Source organism: Cheilinus undulatus, linkage group 7 (assembly GCF_018320785.1).
Source record: "Cheilinus undulatus linkage group 7, ASM1832078v1, whole genome shotgun sequence".
Classification (NCBI taxonomy): domain Eukaryota; kingdom Metazoa; phylum Chordata; class Actinopteri; order Labriformes; family Labridae; genus Cheilinus; species Cheilinus undulatus.
The window spans coordinates 40,342,995-40,364,979 of NC_054871.1; the positions used below are offsets into that span (position 1 = coordinate 40,342,995).

A 21,985-nucleotide genomic window follows, 5' to 3' on the forward strand; every position below is an offset into this window, starting at 1 on the left:
AATCCTGAACTGTTGAGCAACTTAAAACCTACATCAAGCAAGAATGGGCAAATATTTAAACTTTAGTAGTTCAGTAATCACTATCATCAGTCCTGAGACACTCACAGAGTGTTGATAGAAGAAAAAAGAGGAAGCACAATGGTAAACATGCTCCTGTCCCAGCTTTTTTGGAGTATGTTGAAGCCATAATGCATAATGTGTGTATCTTTCAAAAAAAGAAAGAAAAAACTATAGAATTTGTGAATTTAAACATCTTTATGTATTCTGTATCCAAATGATAATGGTTTAAGATGGCTGCTGTATTTTATTTTTATTCACATTTTCTAACTGTTTTTTTATGGGGGTTTGTAATTACATTATTTTCTTTAAATCCATTCTTTTCCATATGAAGTGAGAACATGAAGGATGGCTGGTTTAATTTCACCCCAAGAAGTCCCAGAGACCTTTGAATAGTAACTTTGCTTGAAATGCCCATCCCCATTCATTGATAGCCTTTTTGGGATTCTCTGTATGTCTGTTCATTCGTCACATTCATGTGAACACGATATCTGAGCAACGCCTGGAGGGAAAATGTCCAAGTTTGTCACAAACGTCCTCTTGTTCTCAAAGATGAACGGCTGAGATTTTATGGTCAGAGGTTTAAAGCCACTCTGACCTCACGTTTGTCACGTTAACTTCAGTGTGTGATCCCAGCAACGCCTGAAGTGAATTTAATATTTCTGATTTATTAACTGAATTTTTATTATTTCATCCCCTAAAAGATCAGTGTCAGACTGGTATACTACAGACAGCTGATAGAAACACAATACAGAAGTAGAAGAAATTGATGACATGATAAACACTAACTGTTTAGATTTTTAAAGGTGTCTATTGTTGCTAATTATCCATCTTCTACTGTACTTCTACTAGAGCCCTTGTTACATTTAACAGGAATATACAATACATTCAGGAATGTTTAATTTTATTATTTTGCAGCCTGATGCTACAATCATTTAGGTTATTTTTTCCCTAAATCTATACTCAGTACCCAATAGTAACAAAGTGAAAACGGAATTTTAGAAATTGTTGAAAATTCAGGACATTCACAGAGTTGTCCCTAGGCCACTCCTGTGTTGTTTTGCCTTTGTGCTTAGGGTCATTGTTATGTTAAAAGGTAAACCTTCGGCCCAGTCTGAGGTCCTGCGGAACAGGTTTTCATTGAGGATTTCTCTGTACTTTGCTCCATTCAGCTTTCCCTCAACACTGACCAGTCTCCCAGCCTCTGCTGCTGAAAAACACCCCCACAGCATGATGCTGCCACCACCATGCTTCACTGTTGTGATGATAGTGATGAGCGTTGCCCAGTTTCCTTTTCCTCCTCACTTAGAATTGAGGCCAAACAGTTACATCTTGGTTTCATCAGACCATAAAATCTTGTTTCTCACAGCCTGAGAGTCCTTCAAGTGCTTTTTTGCAAACTCATACTGAGCTTTTATGAGTTTTACACTGAGAAGAGGCCTTTGTCTAGCCACTCGGCCAAAAAGCCCATCTCAGTGGAGGGAACTTTGTCCCATCTCCACACAGAATCTCTGGAGCTCAGTCAGTGACCATCAGGTTCTTGGTCACCTCTCCTCCTCCTGATCAGCATTGTTTTTTGCTCTGATATGCACTATCAGCTGTGAGGCCTTCTGTAGAGAGGTGTGTGCCTTTCCAGCTCATATCCAATCAGTTTAATTACTTAAGGTGGACTCCAATCAAAATGTAGAAACATCTCAGCAAAGATCGGGAGAAATAGAAGAATACTGAGCAGAACATTATGTCACTGTGATATTTCATTTTTTCATTTTAATTAAATTCCAAAGATCTAAAATTCTGTTTTCACTTTACCATGATGGGGTACTGAGCGTAGATTAATGAGAATATTTTGTTTTCTGTAGCATCAGACTGCATCATATTAAAATTGAAATAAAGTGAAGGAGGTCTGAATACTTTCTGAACTCTATCTCATTATTGCTGTTATCTTCACTGAATCATGGTTTATTGCTTCTTCTCCCCACCATGGGCATTTGTTTTAGGGCCTGCACTACCAAAGAACAAATTCATCGTGGCCATAAACTGGACCGGCATCACATTCCTGGATGAGAGGGAAAAGAGGCTGCTGGAGCTCTCCTTCCCAGAGGTCACCGGAGTCAACACAATCAGGTAGAGACAGATATAGAGGAGGAGGAAGCAACAAAAATGCCCTGATACACAATGAGGAAGAGTGCAACTACTGGCAGGCAGTTATATGCCTCTACAACCTTACTAACGACTGTTGGTGTCTCTTTATGTTTACAACAGCCAAGAGCAATAGAAAAAACAAGCTGGAATTTCTCGTACGTGCTCACAAGCATAAAGAAGATATAGCTTCTAAGAGGTTACAATGTGGTGCAGGTCACTGCAACCTCATAATACGTAAGATCATGGTGACCTCTGACCTCCAAAATCTACTCAGTTCATCCTCCAGTCCTAATTTAGGAACTCAAATTGTGCCAAACTCCCTCAATGCATTCTTGAATTATTGAGTACACAAGATTTGAGGTCATGATAACCTTGAGCAACCCCAAAATCTAATCAGTTCATTCTTGACTTAAGTTACTGAGATTAGTGTTGGGCAATGATACAGTACTACAGTATCTTACTTTACTGACTTAGGGCCATACACCCCTGGTGGTGTATAGGCCTACGACTCAAGCCCTCCTTTTCTGTCCTGAGTCTGGATCTCTAGTTGGTTCCAGGAGGGGCCCATCCTTTTGGTGTCAGCCAAGAGGTCTTGTCGCCAGGTTTTTTTTTTTTTTGTCTGCCTTATTTTCTCATCCCTTGTGGATTCTAGGAAAGGGTTAGCTGCTTTTCAGAGCAGAATCCTAATCCCTTTCCATATTCTCAGCACTGACTGACAGCAGCACTGACTTTATGCTGGAATCAACAAATGCTGCCCTGGCTCTGATGTCTGCATGTGTCCCACTCTGTTTGTCTATGACACTTCCCAAGTAGATGAAGGACTTGACCTCTTCCAGTGGGCTACCCTGCAGTGTGACTGGTTCTGTGCTAGTGCTGTTCACTTTCAGGATCTTTCAGGTGTCAGCTAGTGTTGCTGTTGTATTTCGCATTTGCTGCCGGCTGTGGGAGTGTAATGCAAGGCCATCTGCAAAGTCCAGCTGCATCCAGAGTGTCCAATACAGTACCCCAGGACATGAATAAATAGCCACAGTATTGCCTTAATTACCATAATAAAAAAACTGCTGTGTTACGTTTGCATGTTTATAAGAAATGCCTCAAACATGTCTGTTTCCAGCAGCAGCACCACTGCCTTTTTTGGAGATACTATAAAAATGATGGCAGAACTTCTGAAAATGATAAAGGCAGGAAGGAAAAAAAAGAAGATGTTCAGTTCAGGTGATTTCCGTTATTAGAAGATAAGATCTAGCAGGGCTTAAAATATATTGCTTGTTTTTCCTGAAAAATGCATAACAGGGGGAACTTAGGAAATAATCACATATCAAATCCCAATTGAATGTTGGGACAAAAAATTAAAATTACATTATTTCCCAACTTCAGCCTTAATCTGAAGTTTAATTTTGCTAACCATACATGCTGCAAACATGTAACTTTTTGGGGTATATGAAGGAAGTTATTGGTACTTGTTGGTAATTTAAGGCACTAAGCCATCTTTAACAAGCAAACTCAAATTCTCTGCACCAAGTGCTTGGTCCGACCAGCTTCTTGTATAATGCAGTAATTCTGTATACGGAAGGAACATTTCGGGAAATTTCAGCAGTATTAAAAAACGGATAGTGCCCAATCCTACTTCTTTATCACAAGCCAAGGATAAAAAATGACCCAAACTATGACCTCCAAATTCTAAAGAAACTTCCTCAGTTCATTCTTGTGATACCATGTTTTCAGTAATCAGCTGGATAGATGAATGCATAGACAAGCTATAAACATAATTGTTCCCAACTATCAACAGTGAGACAAGAGAAGAAGGTTCATATATTGATGCTACTTTGTTGCTAACACAGGCAGGGTAAAGTGTCTGGACAAGCTGTGAGTCTGATAACTCTAAAAGGAGACTTCACTCTGAGTGGGAGTGCCGCCGCAGACATGGCAGAGCTGATCACGATGTTCCTCAGCGGACTGACGGAAAGATCGCAGTACGCTGTGACTTTAAGGGAAGTCACACAAGGTCAGAGGATTTCTCTTTCTCCTGTTTTGCTGACTGAATTATCTCTTTTCTTTATTTCTGCTAACAAATGTTTGAATTGTCTTCCCTTTCTTTACAGATGATCCCACACTGCTCAGCTTCAGGAAAGGGGAGCTCATAATGATTGTCAAAGATGATGACTTTCCTCTGCAGCGCGGCTGGATGAAGGGGCTAAATGAGAGCACAAAGAAAACAGGAGCCGTCCCCACTGATGATATCTTAATCCTGCCAACACTCAGCAAACCTAGCAACGAGGTCATGGTGAGTTCACTTAAAACACACACACCTTTTGAGAGCTATTATTTCTAGGAATTTTAGAGAAAAAACACTTTTTTTTCCTGTTTCAGAGCCTCTTCAGCTTGTCTCCTAACCAGAGGAAACACATCATACAAGAAAACCAGAGGGAAACAGGAACCCTGCAGAGAGTAGCTCCTTATACACTGAAAGAATATTCCCTCCAGTACTTCAGGTAGTTCCCCCTTTAAAGCTGATAATCAGGGTCATGGTTCTTGGAACAGCAGCAGAAATATCTGTGTGTTTTCTTTGATCTAACAGACAGCCGACTAAGGACGTGAACCGTCAGGTGATTTCCAGGAACGCTGCTCCGGAGAGGCTGTGGGCGAACTCCAGAGAGCCGATCAGACAGCCTCTCCACATGAAACTGGTGGGACATCCAGAGCTCAGCCACAAAGCCTGTCTGGCCTTCACTGATATCCTCCTCACGTTGTTTTTATCAAAAACAGCTTTCATCACCATGTTTTACCTGTGCACTTTTCCTCCTTTTTATCACTTTTTACCTGACATGGTAATGATTACGGTGTTTCGTTTATTCGTGGTATAGGAGATACACTATATTGCCAAAAGTATTCACTCACCCATCCAAATCATCAAAATCAGGTGTTCCAGTCACTTCCATGGCCACAGGTGTATAAAATCAAGCACCTAGGCATGCAGACTGTTTCTATAAACATTTGGGAAAGAAAGGGTCGCTCTCAGGAGCTCAGTGAATTCCAGCGTGGTACTGTGATAGGATGCCACCTATGCAACAAGTCCAGTCATGAAATTTTCTCGCTCCTAAATATTCCACAGTCAACTGTCTGTGGCATTATTACAAAGTGGAAGCGATTGGGAATGACAGCAACTCAGTCACGAAGTGGTAGGCCACGTAAAATGAGTGGGGTCAGCAGATGCTGAGGCGTATAGTGCACAGAGGTTGCCAACTTTCTGCAGAGTCAATCGCTACAGACCTCCAGACTTCATGTGGCCTTCAGATTAGCTCAAGAACAGTGCGTAGAGAGCTTCATGGAATGGGTTTTCATGGCCGAGCAGCTGCATCCAAGCCATACATCACCAAGTGCAATGCAAAGCGTCGGATGCAGTGGTGTAAAGCACGCCGCCACTGGACTCTAGAGCAGTGGAGACGCGTCCTCTGGAGTGACGAATTGCTCTTCTCCATCTGGCAATCTGATGGACGAGTCTGGGTTTGGTGGTTGCCAGGACATCAAACTTGATGCACAATCTTCAGTAACGCCCCCTTCGATGAGGTCCCCACATCTCCCCATGTCTTTCACAGACATCTTCAACATTGAAAGATGATTTTGAGAACTTTTAGTAATGGAGGTCAGAAAATATAAACATCTGTATGATTCCTACTTGAAGGATCACAGAGACAGCCAGATGATTAAACACTTCTTGCTTGAAATATCATGGACAGTAGGAAAAGAACAAGAAAGGTGTACTTCCTCATCTATCATGCTATCTTTTTTGTTTTAGCAACAAGTGCAAACATAGCTCTTTGTGGTTTGCTTTATAGTAAACACTTATTATTCCTCTATAACCTCTATTAAAACAGGCTACAGATGGGATTTCTGAAGACATGTGCGCCCACAGCTTTTGGAGAATATCCGTTTGTGGCAAGGAGGAAGCTGGTGCTAGGTATAAATGCACCAGATGTTTTTCTGTGTCAGTTTGTGTCCAAGCGGCCGTCCACATGAAAAGCATAAGTAAGCCTTAATACGTAATAAGACAAGTGTAAAATAGAGTCACCAAGCAAATAAGCCAAACAACCCTGCCTCTAAAACCAGCCTCTGACGACATCTGGGAAAGCTTTTTTATTTTTGATATTTTATTAAAATGTTCAATTTGAGATTATTCTTTCTTGACTTTTGTGTACCGATCCTGAAATATATGGGGGATTACCCCGCCAAACAGCAGCAGAGTCCACTCGAGCTCACTGACCAGATCTTCGGCCCCGCCACCAAATACGAGGAGCTCAGAGATGAGATCTACTGCCAGATCATGAAGCAAATGACCAGCAACAACAACAGGTACGCCAATCCTGTTTCACTTCGCTCTTTCATGAAAGCTGCGTAAAGTTTCTGGGATTAAGCATCTAAATATGTGGGCATTAGAATGAAAAGTATGCACAAATAACTGACGTTACTCTAGCAACTGTTGGAATTATGAACACCTGAAAAAGAGAAAGGCGCATATTACAGAAGTGGCTCTGTATCCACCCTTGCAGTTCCAGTTTATATCACCTATTTTGATTAAGAATCATAAATTCATTCCCTGATATTCGTAATGGTGTCTTATTTTTATATTTCCTGTTATATTTTTCACCCTCAGGTTCAGCATCGAGCAGGGCTGGCAGCTGATGTGGCTCTGCTGCGGCCTGTTTCCTCCCAGCCAGCCTCTCCTGAGACACACTCAGAGATTTTTGGAGGCCCGTCGTAGAGAGCCCCTCGTCCCTGACTGCCTGCAGCGTCTGCAGAGCTCACTGAGGTTAGCCCAACACAGTTTTACACCCTGCACTGTGTTTCCCTTAGAAGTGTGACACCACCAGTTATATTAAAGGCATGAAAGGGGCAAAAATATTTAGAATAAAATTCTCTACAAAAGAGTTTTTTCACTGATCAGTTATCATTGATATCTTGATACACCTGTGACTTCCAAAGTGAAAGAGTGTAAGCGCTTATTTTTTTACTGAATATAATCTGTGACTTGAAATGAAAACACGCTCCATTTTCTGTCTTTGTGTAGGTCAGACCCCAGGAAGCTGCCACCACATCAGGTGGAGGTAGATGCCATCCAGCAGAACAGCACCCAGATCTTCCATAAAATCCACTTCCCCAACGACACAGAGGAGGTATAAATGCAGACATAAAGCATGAAACACACTGATAGAATGGTGATAGTAGTGATCCTATGATTTCTGCCCTTGTCCTTCAGATATTTGAGGTCGCAACGAGCACCAGGATCAAAGATCTCATCCAGAACATCAGCAAACGGCTCGAGCTGGCCTCATCCGACGGATTCAGCATTTTCGTCAAAACACATGACAAGGTTTGCTCAACATTTCTCATTTCTTATATAAACCAGTGCTCTTCTTCCTCCCTCCGATCATACTCCTGCTTAAAGCACCCCTGTAAGCTTTTAATATAAATTCAGGCATCTCACATACCAACAATAAACACCTCATACTTCAAATACATTAACAGTTGCAGTAAACAAAATAATACTTTCTAAATCAGTGGTTCTCAACTGGTCAAGCCGCAGAAACCACCATCAACAACTAAACAGCTACCCAAATTTCTAATATTTGTAACCAATCTGATTTGTATAACAGCCCTAAATGTCTTTATTTCAGGTTCTCAGTTTGAACGACACTGACTACTTCTTCGATAGTCTGAGACAAATCACCGACTGGTCCAAGAAAGCCAAGAGGATCAAAGATGGTAATGATATCATCCACCTGCCTTTATACTTTAATAGATCAACATATTTAAATAAAAAAATGCATTTTCATGAGTGTGCATTTGTGTTTTTCAGGTGGGCCTGTGAACATACCTTACCTCGTGTTCTTCATGAGGAAGTTGTGGTTTAACGTGGTCCCTGGCAGAGACGTGGAAGCTGATCTTATCTTCCACTTCCCTCAGGTGAATTTGAATGATGCAGATCTGCTACCAACATATTTCTCATGCTTATTAGATATTCCACATAATATGGCAACTAGATTTACCATTAAACAAAATCTAACTTGGATAGATAGATACGACAGATGATTTTAGTCTCATTATGATTTAAAGTAGTAATACAGATTAAGAGGTTTTTGTCAAGTGAATTGTTAATTTTGTTCCAAAATCAGTTGGCCGGAGTATTTAAAAATATATATTTTTATAAATATATTTATAAAAATATATTTTCCAGGAGCTGCCCAAGTACCTGAGAGGGTATCATGTTAGCACCAAAGAGGAAATGCTCCATATTGCAGCTCTGCTCTTCAGAATAAAGGTCAACAATGACAAAACACAGTTGGTGATGATTCCTAAGCTGCTGAAAGAGCTGGTGCCTGCAGACCAGCTGAAGGCCATGTCTGAGAACGAGTGGAAGAAGGTAAGAGGGATCGATTTCTATCCATTTTATCCGCCAGTGCATTTCATGAAAAGACTCAAATCAGGAGAGCGTCAGAGACCATCTTTCTATTCACAGTATTCATTGATTGTGGATTTTACTTCCTGCTTTATCTAGTTTGTGTGTCAAAATTAGTGAACTGGACAATCTTTGTCATTTCATTTGCTGATGAACTAGAAACTGTTTAGTCAATGACAGGGAAAGAGAACAAGAGTTACTCTGATTAAAACTGACTTCAGGAAAATCACTGCTCATTAAATCTACTGAAATAAAAGTTAAAAGTAATCTATTTAATGTTTCCTCGAAGATCTGAGTACTAAGTTGCAGAGGTGTGAATCTTTAAGAATCTCATGAATTGATTCGATTCTGATTCTGTGTTTTTCAATTTGATTCAGAATCAATTTTTGATTTAAACCTATCTGATTCACAAATAACTTCACATTAAAAAGCTGCTAAAATATGCTCAAAATAATGTTTTTTTTAGCATATTAGTACCATTTTTATCAGCTAATTACAATGATAACAGAGAAAACTGTAAAACTTGCAAAATATTTTGATACTAATAAAAGGTGTGAGCTTAAGAAATCAGAAACTCGTCAGTAGAAAATAACAATAATAAATCTAAAGCCTCCACTGTAAATGATGCTGTTGGAGAGCAGGTGTTGTGCTTTAATGACTGGCGGTGTCTGTTTTAAAAGTTCGTTTTTGGAACGATGGGACAGGCTGAGTTACTCAGGGCTCCACAGACAGTGCAGGCAGCATTGTAAACATTTACAACAATGAGAGCTAGCGCCGCTAATGCCAACAGTGCAGCATACTAGCCACACATCCTCCTGCTGATTTTTTTACTTGAGATAGCACATGGAGGAGATTAATTGCAGTGGGTCTGTGGTTGAAAATAAACTCTGGATGTACTAAAGGATGAGTAAAAATATCAATTCTTATTAACTTGAATTGATTCAGAATCATATAAATTAATACATGTGATTCTGATGTAATTCCACATTTTTCAACACTTTTACTGGGTAGTTATTTTTTATACTTGAGGATTTCAAAAGTAAAAAGATTATTTTCCTTCATGTGATCTAACCATGTTGTTAAATTAAAGGCACATTTTTTTAATAACTTACAGTGCAACTGCATATTTTGATGTGATGTTGAAACATTCACTGGCTATTCACTTCTGAAAACCATGCAGTATACTGAGAGGGCCACATTTATTTTATTCTCATGGCCTTAGGGCTTTTTTTTGTAATTATAATTTCTTTAATGTAAGGAAAAAATACGTAACTTTCATCATGATCTGTTATTCCATTTAAGATTTTAAACAATGTTTAAAAATTTTAAACAATGCAAATGTTTAATTCAGTCAGCTAAGTATTTGAAAGCATTAAACTTCATAGTTAATTGGTTATTTTAATATATTTTACCTGTATGTCTGCTTTTCTTTTATTCAGATGCATTAAATGATGCATATGAAGGATTGTTGCAGCAATATTTAAAGCAATTATGTCTCATTTTGTGTTAAAGACTTAGAATACAAGAGCAATCAAAGATCATTGCAGAAATGTTTCTATTTTTCATGATTATATAGCAGATTTTGGCAAGTTTATAATTTCTTGATACTTGAAATTGACCTGTGGGCTGCATTTGGGGCTTTTCCACAATGGCTTTTGGCCAAAGCGAGCTAGCCCCACCTCAAAGCCCACCGTGCTTGTGGGATTCACCCCTTCTGCTACTGATGACTCCCCTCCATACATTTTCAGCCCACAGGGACACTGGGAGATACATTTTATCCCTGCCTCTGCTCCAGCTGTCTCACTCTGTTACAGTGGTGGTCTGATGTCAGCATTCACTGTACAACTTAAACATTTATGACTCAGGACCAAAACTCGAGATTTATGTGCTCATACTACAGTTCAATAGTTATGCACGGCTTCTCACACTGATGAGTGAGATCAGGAAGGACCAGGCGCAGATCCAGGATCACAACTTTTTCTGCACCTACTAATAACAAAAGTTTAACCCGTTCCCCTTCTGATAGACAAATAAATTCTAGACTTTTTAAAAAATAAAATGCTGGAGATGTTTTGAAACATTTAGCCCATGATGGAGTCAGTCTTTAATTTATTAACTGGCACTAATAAAGGATGCCGTTCTCACTGCCCAATCCAAAAAAAGGATTGTGTTCATTTTCTGCTCTCTATGGACCCACAAACCAATCATCAGAAGACTGTTCTTTAACTTATATGCAGGAAACTCTCTCCTTTTGATCATAAGCATGATTGATTGTTTATTGATCTCGGAAAGAGAGAGAGAGAGAGAGAGAGAGAGGGAGCGAGAGATTATGGATGTTTTACATCTACAAATCACTTCTGAGCTAACAGTTCATGACAGCAAAAACAAAAATGTCTGGCCAGGATTTTCTTACAGTAGTTGAAGAAATATAAACCACCGTTTGACATCAGAACACTCTATCCTATAAGCCACACATCTACAAAACAGTTTTAGATAAGGCATTTGCAACCGCTTGGACATGGTGGTTTTAATAAACTTGAATCAAAAAGTGCATTTATTTAGTACTGTTTTTGTTGTCTATCACAGTCAGAGCTTTAAAGAGTCTTTATGATAGCAGGGTCTTTGTTGAACTAAATTAACAGTGTTGACTTTCACTAAAAAGAGAAACTTTGTGAGTTGGCTCCTTGATGTGTTTTGGGATAATAATGGAGCTCTACAGCACAGACACATACAATTCATCAGGCTGTTTTATGTTTGTTTTTGATCTATTGCTGGCTTTTTGTCAATAAGACTCATCTAGAATAGAGGCAGCTTTACCCTTAAAATCTCTCTTATGAACAAAACCCCCATTATGGCTTTCCTGTGATCCCTATCTCTGTTCTCTGACAACATCGCCTGAGGGTTGTGGGGGCGTTGAAAATCATTAACCTCATTAGCAGCATGTAAATTCTCCTACAGAGCAGGACTGTTGCATCATGCTGTGATGTGTATTATTTTTTCATTTTCAGACTATCACGGCCTCTTTTAACAAACAAGCCGGTATGACGACTGATGAAGCCAAGGTGGCTTTTCTGAAGGCGGTGTACCGCTGGCCGACGTTTGGCTGTGCTTTCTTTGAAGTGAAGGTAAGAGTGTTTTGAACGCAGCACAAATGATTCTTATCTTCATATTTATAGTCCTTTTGATTTGGTTGGTGGATTATTAATCTTATGGGATGTTTTCTCACTGCCACACCTTTAATACAGCGTTGTATTATGTCCATAAAGCATTTAGTCGGATCTACACTGACGAAGAGTTTTCTTTTTTTTTTTTTTTTGTATTTTTTCGTTTTCAGCAAACTTCAGAGGAAAACTTCCCAGATATTGTACGGATAGCCATCAGCAAGCAAGGCCTCACCATCATCCACCCTAAAACCAAGGTAAGAAGACAATCCTAAATCATGATATACTGTAAATCTGGGCCATATTTTTAAATCCAATCAGCTTTAATCATAAATCACATTTCATAAGCATTGTTGTTTACCAACGTGCTGTACAGTGACTAAAACTGGAAATAGAACACAATAATAAAATATAAAAACACAGTAAATCAATTAAAAAACAGGCTAAAAGAGGGCTGCAACATCATGACAGTCATTACTAACTGGAGCTGCAGTGGCCAAAAAGCATTTGACCAGGACAGTGGGCCTGAAATGATAGGAAACATAAAGAATTTGATTAACTGGTTTGTAATTTTGGTGCCAACAATATAGGGATGCAACCTGAACCATCCAGCTAGTTTACTGAGCCAGCACTGCTCAGCACCACTCACCTCTGTGGCCTCCTTCTCAATACTACTACTTGTATTGAATTGAGGACGCTGTTAAATAAGACACCTCATGGGTGTATTTAGGAAACAGAAAACCAACATTTTCTTTTCATTAGAAAATTCTCACAAAGAGAAATAAATGCACTGAAAAAGGCACTTCCACATTTGCGCTTAAAGCAGTCCCAGGATCCACATGTGCTCTAGTGTTGTTTCCAGCACACATTTTAAGACTGTTCAACTTTTGGAACAGCTCTGCACTTGTCAAAGTCACTTCTTCCTTACTGACCAATAAAAAATTTAAAAGGGGCGGGATTTATGTTGATGACAGAAGAGAAATTGACCTGACTCGTCTTTCAAATGTACAGCTTCCAGGTCAGCACCAGCCTATGTCAGGACAGGATGCATTTACATTTTTCATGTTTTCTTGATGATATTTCCCTGAAAAAGGAAACATGAAGCATATGGAATATTTCTAACTAATGCTACGAAAACTACAAACTACAGAGGAACACAAAAGTCAACTTTTCTAAGCTAGCAACAATAAACACCTGAGAGAGACAGGAACATCAGCACCCCCTGCCTGACAAGCACAGCAAGGGTCCTCTCACCCGACGATGACTGCAGCATGAAAGTGGACTTTGGAAGGCAGCTCCAGGGAGTGTTTTGAAACATCTCTTTGGTTGGACATAGAGATATGGTCCATGACTAACAAGACGGTCCTGCTGGTGGAACTCACTGTCCCATGGGAGGAGGGTCTGGATGCCTCCCATGAGCGAAAATGGGCAAAATATTCAAACCGAGCAAGGAGGCTGGCTGGAAAGCCATCATATGCCCTGTTTGTTGGCACCACAGCGGCTCGATTGCTCTGTGACATGGGATGCAGCTTCTGGTTTTGGCTGAGGAGGAAGGAAAGGAGTTGGGGACTAAACAACACATGGGGTGTGAGGAGGGGATGGCAAGGAGAGATCCCAGCCATTGCTCCACCCCGGGAGATGTACTGGGGTTTCAGGAGCAAAACATCAAAGATTCGGTGGTCCCCAGCCGATGACCTGTGAGACCCATGGAGGTGTTCAGGAAGGTTTCCCAATGTGTAGGCTTTCTGGGAGCCCACCAGCAAACATAGGCACCGTTGGAGGTGCATCAGGCAGAAATTCCCAGCAGGAAGACCACCAAACCTGTTTTGCATTATGATATATATATATATGTGAGGTTGTAAGTGCTGTGGGTGCTTTTACAGGCCCTGATGTTGCAGCCATTTTCTTATTACTGCAGGCTGAAGCAAACTACTGATACAATTTTAAATATATGGCTCAGGTTTTTAAAGGTACCGGAAAAACTGCTTATATTCACTGAATTTTCTTATAACAATGTGTTTTTTAACACTGACAAATCCTTTTCCTCATGAAGGATGTTTTGGCTACTCACCCGTTCAACCGCATCGCTAACTGGTGCAGTGGAAGCACCTACTTCCACATGACGATTGGCAGTTTGGTAAAAGGGAGCAAATTCCTGTGTGAAACCTCACTGGTGAGAGTCTTGAATGACTAACGAGCTTTTTGTGATAACAGTCAGTTAGTCAAAGTTTGTTCTACTGATTCCTGTTCTTTACTGCTCTGTCTTCTTTTAAAAGGGTTACAAGATGGACGATCTTATAACCTCCTACGTCAACATGTACGTCAGAGAGAGGAAGGCCACACAATCCAGGAACCAGCGCTTCAACATCTGAGCTGCAAGGACAAAACTTTGATAATATCTGTAGATACCAACACATTCATAAGGTTCATTCAAACAGAAAGAGGCAAACCGAGAAAAAATGAAAAGTGCAATCAACTTTATTTGTGCTCTCTGGATTGAAAACATTGATTTATTGCATTGAATAAGTTGTAGATTTCTCACATTTCTATTTAAAGCCAATGTTTCTTGGGCATGTACACAAAGTGAACCCCACATATTCTAGGCACAACTCATTAACTAGAAAACAAACTCTCTCCTACCTTTAATTCATGGAAAGCACTAAGTTTTATATGAGAATCATCATAGACAGAGAAAAAGATTTATTTTAAAATCTTAACTGGTAATTCATGATGTATGAAAATTTAAAATTTGTCTCGAAACAATAAAACTCATTAGTCTGTGTGCATAAAAGCTTTGTATATGCATGCAGAGTGCTGAGCTTCTTTTCACATCACTAATAATCACTGAAAACCTGACAGGAAGTGATGTTTTGCATATTTATTCAAGCTTTTTTGGGTAGTTTCATTGGAGTCCATGATGTATTTACAAATCATCCCATTTTTAAAGCTTAATTTTATTTGTTTATCATAAAAGAAGATTTTTTTGCAGTTCAGATCTTCTATATTAATTTGCCTGCCTTTAATAACATTAAAGGTGCATTAAGTGTTCCTGAAGAATGATAGGAGTCCTGTTGATTATGTTTTACACCAAAATAAATGATATTGAATCAAACTCACCTCTTATTGTTTGGAATGGACTTTCTTCTTTTTTTTAACATCATGACAGCCAAGTTTTAAAAATAGGAGTTATACCTTATTATGAATGTTGCTTTTTTTCTTATTTGAAATGTTTACTGCAGCTGCAGAGTATAGTTTGTGTTTTGTTGTCTGGGCATGAGCCTCATTAACCTGACACACCAGATAGACTATTTTTACATATCTATATCATTTGATATATCTTTAGCCTCATAGCATAACTGCTTGTCATATTTTAAGGTTTTCAGAAAAAAACAGATATTTTTGCAAACACATAAGGATTTTTTAAATGTATACTGTAACAGTTTATTCTACCAGATGTGTGAACAAGTTTCTTAAAAAAGAAAACACGGACTATATAACCAATTAAAGTGACTTAATTGATAATAAAGATAATAATAAATACAACACTTGGGCATATAGAGATTATGGACTGTAACAAGTGCTCTGATTGGCTGATGATATAGGCAATATGGCACAATGAATCAGCAGTGTTAGGAGAGTAGTTTGGCAGATATCACAACTTTGCTAAAAAAATGACTTAGGCAATTCTGCTATGAGGCTAACATATTATGTTACATTCTTCTGGACAACACCCCACAGGTGCAGTAGATTCCTCACTATCAGTGGAGCCAGTTGCTAAATTAAACTCCTGCCTAAGCAGTCAGTCAAGAGCAAAAACACATTTTACACCAAGAAAAGCTTTCTTTGCTCTTCAGTAAAGAAATGTTGTCAAGTTCTGATGAAACTATCACTATAGCTGCATGTGTCCCAATCTCTTCACCAGTTGTCAATGTTTACAGGCTTGCAGTTGCTTCAACTAAACCTTGCCCATAGCTACCACCTTTTCTCCTCAAACAGGTTTTGCTGAATGCGTCGCGCCATTGTCTTCCAGGTCTGACTGCTGAGAAGGATCCCACAGCATGATGCTGCTACTACCATACTTCACAGTGGGGATGGTGTGTTTGTCGTCATGTGCAGTGTTTGGTACCCGCCAAGCAGCATCTTCTCTGATGACCAAAAAGCACCATTTTGGTCTCATCAGACCAAAGAGCTCTCTTCCCGTTCACGATGAAGTCTCCCACATGCCTTTTGGTAAACTCTATTCAAGATTTACTATATGTTTTCTTTAGCAGTGGCTTTCTCTTTGCCACTCTAGGAAACTAGGTGTCTTGGTGGCCTCTCTCACCAGTCTCCTTCTTGCACGGTCACTCACTTTGTGAGGACAACCTGATCTAGGCAGATTTACACATGTGCCATACTCCTTTCATTTCCTGTTGATGGATTTAACTGAACTCTGGGGGATGTTCAGTGCCTTGCATTTTTGGAGTGTTCTTTTGTCTTCATGGTGTAATGGTAGCCAGGAGTACTGATTAACCAGTGACTGGACCTTCCAGAAACAGGTGTCTTCATACTACAATAACTTGAGACACATTCACTGCACTCAGGTGATCTCCATTTCACTAATTATGAGACTACTAGCATCAACTGGCTGGACCTCTGTTGAATTAGATCAGTCACTTGAAAGTGGGTGAATATTTATGCAGTCACTCTATTTGCATTACATATTTTTATACAATTAGCATTACTTTGTAGGCATCTGTTTTCACTTTGACATTAAAGAGAGTTTTGTGTAAAAAGATTTTGTCAAAAAAGCCGAGGTATATTTACTACAATTGATTTATAAAACCAATACAAGGCTAAAACATCCTTCTTCATCTGCACTGTATCAAAGTGAAATATGTGACAATGACTAGGCCAAAATCATCATCTTAAAGTTATAACCAATAAGATTAGCTGTCTGATCTTACTAAACAGTAAATTCAAAATGTTCACAGTTATACAAATAGTATACGCTTATTGCTCAGGTTGGAGGAAAGATAACAGTTTCAGTTACAATGTTAACTGTTCTTCTAGACAGGTTTTATCTTTGACTTCCCTCACCAATCAAAGTGCAGCAGGTTGAGACAAGGCCAAACTGTCAAACCACTCACTGTCAACGGAAAGAAGTCAAAACAAACAAGATAAAAACTGCTTCAGCCAAATGCTTGGTCTCATACATGTGTTCAAACAAGACAGGGGTTCCAGCAGTCAAAACACTGATTCTTAGTGCTAATGGTGGTCAAAATGCACAGGGTACCATGAGACTTTATTGAAGCAGTAGGCAACAAGCAGGAAACAACTGTTTTTGTTTTGTGGTTAAATTACAGACAGTGAGGAAGTAAAGCTGCTTTGTAAGCTACTTTGCACTGCAAGCAGCTTGCAAAGCATTCTGGGATCGCTCACAGTGTGAACCAGGAAGATTATGTTTAACAGCTTTTCCTCTTGTGAAGAGAGAGTCATCCATGAAACAAAAATGTTGTTTAACTATTTTGTAAAAACAGGCTATTGAGTAACATTTTCTATTGAAAGAGTCCTTAATTAAAAACAAGATTAAACATAACAGGTTGGCAGAGCTATGGCTTTGTGTCTCCACTTGTCATCTTTTGTTATTGTTTGATTGAGCCCTCCGGTGGCAGAATTTACATACTTTGTTTAGAGTCAAGCTACAGTTAAAGCTTAATTAGGATATTTAGCTGGACTACTGTCCCACCCTGGGGGAAACTGATGCATTTACTGTTGCCTCTACTACAGTTGGTGGCAATATGCTCCCTTATAGCTATATTTTTATTTGACCTCTATCCAACAGACCTTGCAAAAAAGATAGCAAGCAGGTAACAGGTTTTATTTCAAAAAATGAAAACATGAATATCTTTACAGCTCTGTACATTTGGTGGATAAAGCACACTTTGCTTTTGGTGCAAATACAATGCACACTATCCCTTTAGCTTACAGTGATGTCCAAAGGCAGACTACAGTGTCTGTGCTGTGTTGTTTGTTGTTCTGCTATGCTCATGCTATGGTTAGCATTTATGCTGTTTGACTCTGGGGTCAAAGCCCGGATTGGAAACTGTGGAGTAAGTCCAGAACACTTACCTTCAGATTCCACAGCAGTACAAATGCACCACTCTGGAGCAAGTCGCTCCCTCTTAAGTTTACCTTTGCAGTTCCACAACCATCTGTGTCGCATGCCTCAGCTCTGCTCCGCTACATGCTTGATCTATTTCCAGCAGAGCCCACTGTCAGCACACATCAATCCTCATAGAGCAGATCGAACCACATATAAATGACCACACATGTAGGATCTGGTCTCCTTCAAAATACAACACAATCCTCAGATTCCAGGTTGTAAATCTCGTCACTGCAATGTAACATTACAGCTGGTGACATCTGGTGACATCAGAGTCACAAAGCTAACACAATGCTATGGACAAGAGTAATCTGTTGTTTACATGTTACTCTCACATTGGTTGTTATTGTTAGCATTTACAGCTTAGTCCACTTTGGGTCCATTTAAGGTTGCAAGAGAAATTCAACCCCCAATGTCACCTAGGTTTGTTAGTTAGACTTTGTGAAATTAAAGTCCTCATTCATTTTAAAAGTCCAGTGTTTGTCTGTCTAGTACAATAACTCTTCTAACTTCATGTAAATATACAGAGTGTACAATCAAAAACTGAGGAAGAGTTGTTTTTATAAGGTTCAGGTACTCTAGAAAAAGCCATGACACCTTTTAAAGTTTTAGGTGGGACAGCAGCAACTGATCACTTTGAGGTTCACACAACAACGCAAAAGTGATTGTTATTCAGACATAAGATATTTCTCAAATATTATGTGTCCTGAACAAAGGTGGAAAAAGTACAATACTTTTTTATACTCAAGAAAAAATACAGCTACTCTGGTTAAAATTTAGTTAAGAAGAAGTAAAAATACTGGTCTTAAGTAAAATAAAAAAAGATCATTCAAAGTTTACTTAAAGTACTGAGTAGAATCTGAAGTGTTGTACATTGAAATATGATCTTTCCCTACTGGCAGTTACAACGCAAGAATATGGATCCCCAGCCTGGTTGTTCAAGCGGGGTCTTGATGCAGACAGAAGCTCTCAGACACCACTCTTGCAGACCACTACTGTGAAACACACCACCACTGTTAGGACAGAAGTGACGCTGTAATTTATCGGTGCAACCTATTTTCTGTTTTAGAAGTAAGTACGTGGCTTCACTATGTAATTAAAGACATAACTATGTAAGCGAACGTAGCAAAGTAAGCTTTAGCAACATTAGCTTTAGCGACTTTAGCAACATTGGCTTTAGCAACTTTAGCTTTACCAACTTCTTGCTTTTCCAACATTTGCTTGAGCAATGCTAGCAATGTTAGCTTTTGCAACTTTAGCTTTAGCAAATTTAGCTTTAGCAATGTTAGCTTGAGCAAAGTTAGCTTTAGCAACATTAGCTTTGGCAAACATAGTTAAGCTGACATAACAACATAAGATACTCGAATAGTAGTTACCAAATCCTGGTAAATTCAGCAACAGAGCTATACTCATAACTGATTTTCTGTAACACCCTCACTGCTTTGTGTTTTTCCTGTTGATATTACTACTTAATGATACAACTGTGCTCTATTATTACAGTATAAAGGCCCTTAAAGAGGTGGGTGTTGCAATATAGCATTTTCTATAAACACTATGCTACTTGCATGGTATGGCAGTTCTAAGTTGTCTATGTATTTTGTATCTTTCCTAACAAATAAACTACAAATTGATAAATAAACAAATAACAGTCATGTTTTAGTTTTAGGCAAAGGATTCATCATGGGGCCTGATGTGCCACAACCCTGGGCTGGAGAGGGAGGAAGGGGGACCAGAGTCAAGTTCTCATGTGCTGTTAAGCAGCCAAGGTCAAGCTCGCCACCTCTTTTGTTCAGGGCTTTCCACCTGTAGTAATACACCTGGAGACTGCCAAGTTTTCGGGTCACTGGGGCATCCACAGCACGACCGGGTGCTTGTGGCAACCCGCCACATCTACCTCTTACCCCACCCTGAAGGTGTGGACTTTGTTATTTTTTACAATGGATTATTTCCCATGCCCCTGGTAATATGTAAAGGCACACAGAGTACGACCAGGGCTGTGGAAATCCTCCTTCCCTCCCAGTGGTGACATCAGTCAGCTTACTCCTCACATGCATGCCTTACTTCAACTTCAATTTTTGGCCCAAACTTGCCTAAAAGTTCTGCGCACTACTGTCGGTAACTTGGCTACTTAGCTACGTTAGCCTTAGCTATGTTTGCTTTAGCCATATAAGCTAACATAACTTCCTTAGCTTTAGCTACATTTGTGTGTTTTCTTAGAGGACAATTTTTTTTTCTGTATAATTAGGTATAATTAGGTTTTGCAGGTCAGTTTATTTTTATTTTTTTTACTTATGTGTCCAAACCAGGGTTGGAAATTTGCAACCCCATCAGTCAAATGCTGGTGTTTTTGTTGAGTGGAGTGGATTTACTCAATGTACTAGCCACAAGGGCAGGTGAATAAATGTCATGCAGCAGAGCGATAAGAGATGGAAAACAATGTAGTCTGAATCACAGTCTTTAACTTACTCTGTTTAGATTTTAGAGGTAGCCACAGTTCTCATCATCTAAGCTTGTTTACTTAAAATCGGCTTTTGGGGACATAGCTGCATTTGAGGCCTTACACAGCCACAATCCAATAATCTAAAGAAGAATAAGTAATGTTTTATGAGTCAAAGAAGATTATTTTATTCTGTAGTTTCAGCATTTATACATTTGCCTATTACTTGAATACTAAAAGCTTTGATTATAATGACATCACTAGATTATTCTGCTAGTTTAGATAAAGAGCCCTAATAAAACAGAATTGGACAATAGAATTTTTTATCTGCCAGCCACATTAGCAGGTAAGCAAAAAAACGGAATTTCCAACCCTAGTCCTAACCCTAACCTTAGCTAACCCTAACCCTAACAGTAACACTTGGAGGAGGGTCCCCAGGGCTTTGGGGGTGGGGTTTGAGTGACCCATAGATAGGAGGGGTGTGATCCTGAAGATCCCAGGCCTTCACATATTTTGATAGCCCTTCCTTTTTCTAACCAGAAGTTTAATTGGATTTTATTTTGAAAGTTCTCATGTGTATCAGTCCTGACAGTGGCAAAGTCTGACAGCCATAGTCTGCAGAGCAGGTGTCTGAGAGAGGCTGACTGCAGCCAGACTGTATTGTGGGATGTTCAGGTAAAGTCACACCTTTAAAATAAAGTGAAATGTTACAGCTGTTTAGGGATGTGATGTAGAATCATTCTGTGCTACTAACCATCATGTGTAATCAAAGCCAGACTGTCCGGTTTTTCTGTCATAACAGAAAGCTAGAACCTCCTTTTTTTATTTTTTACTCAGTTATTGATGCTTTTTAAAAATTAAGAAGTGCACTACTTCCCCGAAATAGAAGTAAAAGTAAAATAACTGATTTTAAAATATACTTTTAAAAGTACAAGCACACAAAAGGCTTCTCAACTACAGTAATTTGAGTTAAAGTGATCAGTTATTTTCCATTCCTGATCCCTAATAGGGGTTTGTAACTGCCACATCTTGTTTTCCCTCATCTATTCAGTAGCTGGGTGTTTCTCCTCCACGGCAGTCTGAAGAATGATATATTTATGATGGCACACACTCACACAAAGCCATGTTTTTGCTTCAGGGTTACGAGACGCACAACAGACAGAGCTGAGATGATGAACAAAAGCGAGGGGCCGTCCCAATTAGCAGTTGGCAGTGAATTAACAGTGTAGTGATCTTAAAGCTCCTCAACAGCCCCGCACAGATAGTAGCTTCATTCAAGTGTACAGAATAGCATTTGCATGCGGATGAAACAGAGAAGAGAAAGGGCCGATGTGTGTGACACACAGCTGTGAACGCCCTCTATGAAAAGAAATATTATCCGCCCACAGTCAGTGGGACCTCTCTCCACATCTGTCTGATGGCTATGTGACTGATTATTTTGGGCATTCCAATTCAGGATGCCCCCAGGAGGCAAAGGGCCAACAAGGGCCTCTGTTTGCTCCCAGCGTCCCCCCTATCCTCCCTCCCTTCTCTTGTTTTTCACTCCTATAGGGAGTGAGGCCCTCTTAAGAACTCAACAACATTTACAA

At 39.5% G+C, this 21,985-nt stretch overlaps 1 protein-coding gene across 1 annotated transcript in view; it reads left to right on the plus strand.

Moving 5' to 3' along the window:
• LOC121512252 (unconventional myosin-VIIa) overlaps window positions 1–14,930 on the plus strand; it is a 35,473-nt gene extending 20,543 nt beyond the window's left edge. Inside the window, exons 33-48 of the mRNA XM_041791421.1 lie at window positions 2,055–2,181; window positions 4,041–4,204; window positions 4,302–4,483; window positions 4,570–4,691; window positions 4,778–4,932; window positions 6,396–6,549; window positions 6,851–7,006; window positions 7,265–7,370; window positions 7,454–7,567; window positions 7,872–7,959; window positions 8,054–8,160; window positions 8,432–8,617; window positions 11,662–11,778; window positions 11,988–12,071; window positions 13,868–13,987; window positions 14,091–14,930. Coding sequence (XP_041647355.1) covers window positions 2,055–2,181; window positions 4,041–4,204; window positions 4,302–4,483; window positions 4,570–4,691; window positions 4,778–4,932; window positions 6,396–6,549; window positions 6,851–7,006; window positions 7,265–7,370; window positions 7,454–7,567; window positions 7,872–7,959; window positions 8,054–8,160; window positions 8,432–8,617; window positions 11,662–11,778; window positions 11,988–12,071; window positions 13,868–13,987; window positions 14,091–14,186 — 2,078 coding nt within the window. The 3' untranslated portion in view covers window positions 14,187–14,930. The remainder of the gene's footprint in view (window positions 1–2,054; window positions 2,182–4,040; window positions 4,205–4,301; window positions 4,484–4,569; window positions 4,692–4,777; window positions 4,933–6,395; window positions 6,550–6,850; window positions 7,007–7,264; window positions 7,371–7,453; window positions 7,568–7,871; window positions 7,960–8,053; window positions 8,161–8,431; window positions 8,618–11,661; window positions 11,779–11,987; window positions 12,072–13,867; window positions 13,988–14,090) is intronic.
• Window positions 14,931–21,985: the final 7,055 nt, after the last annotated feature.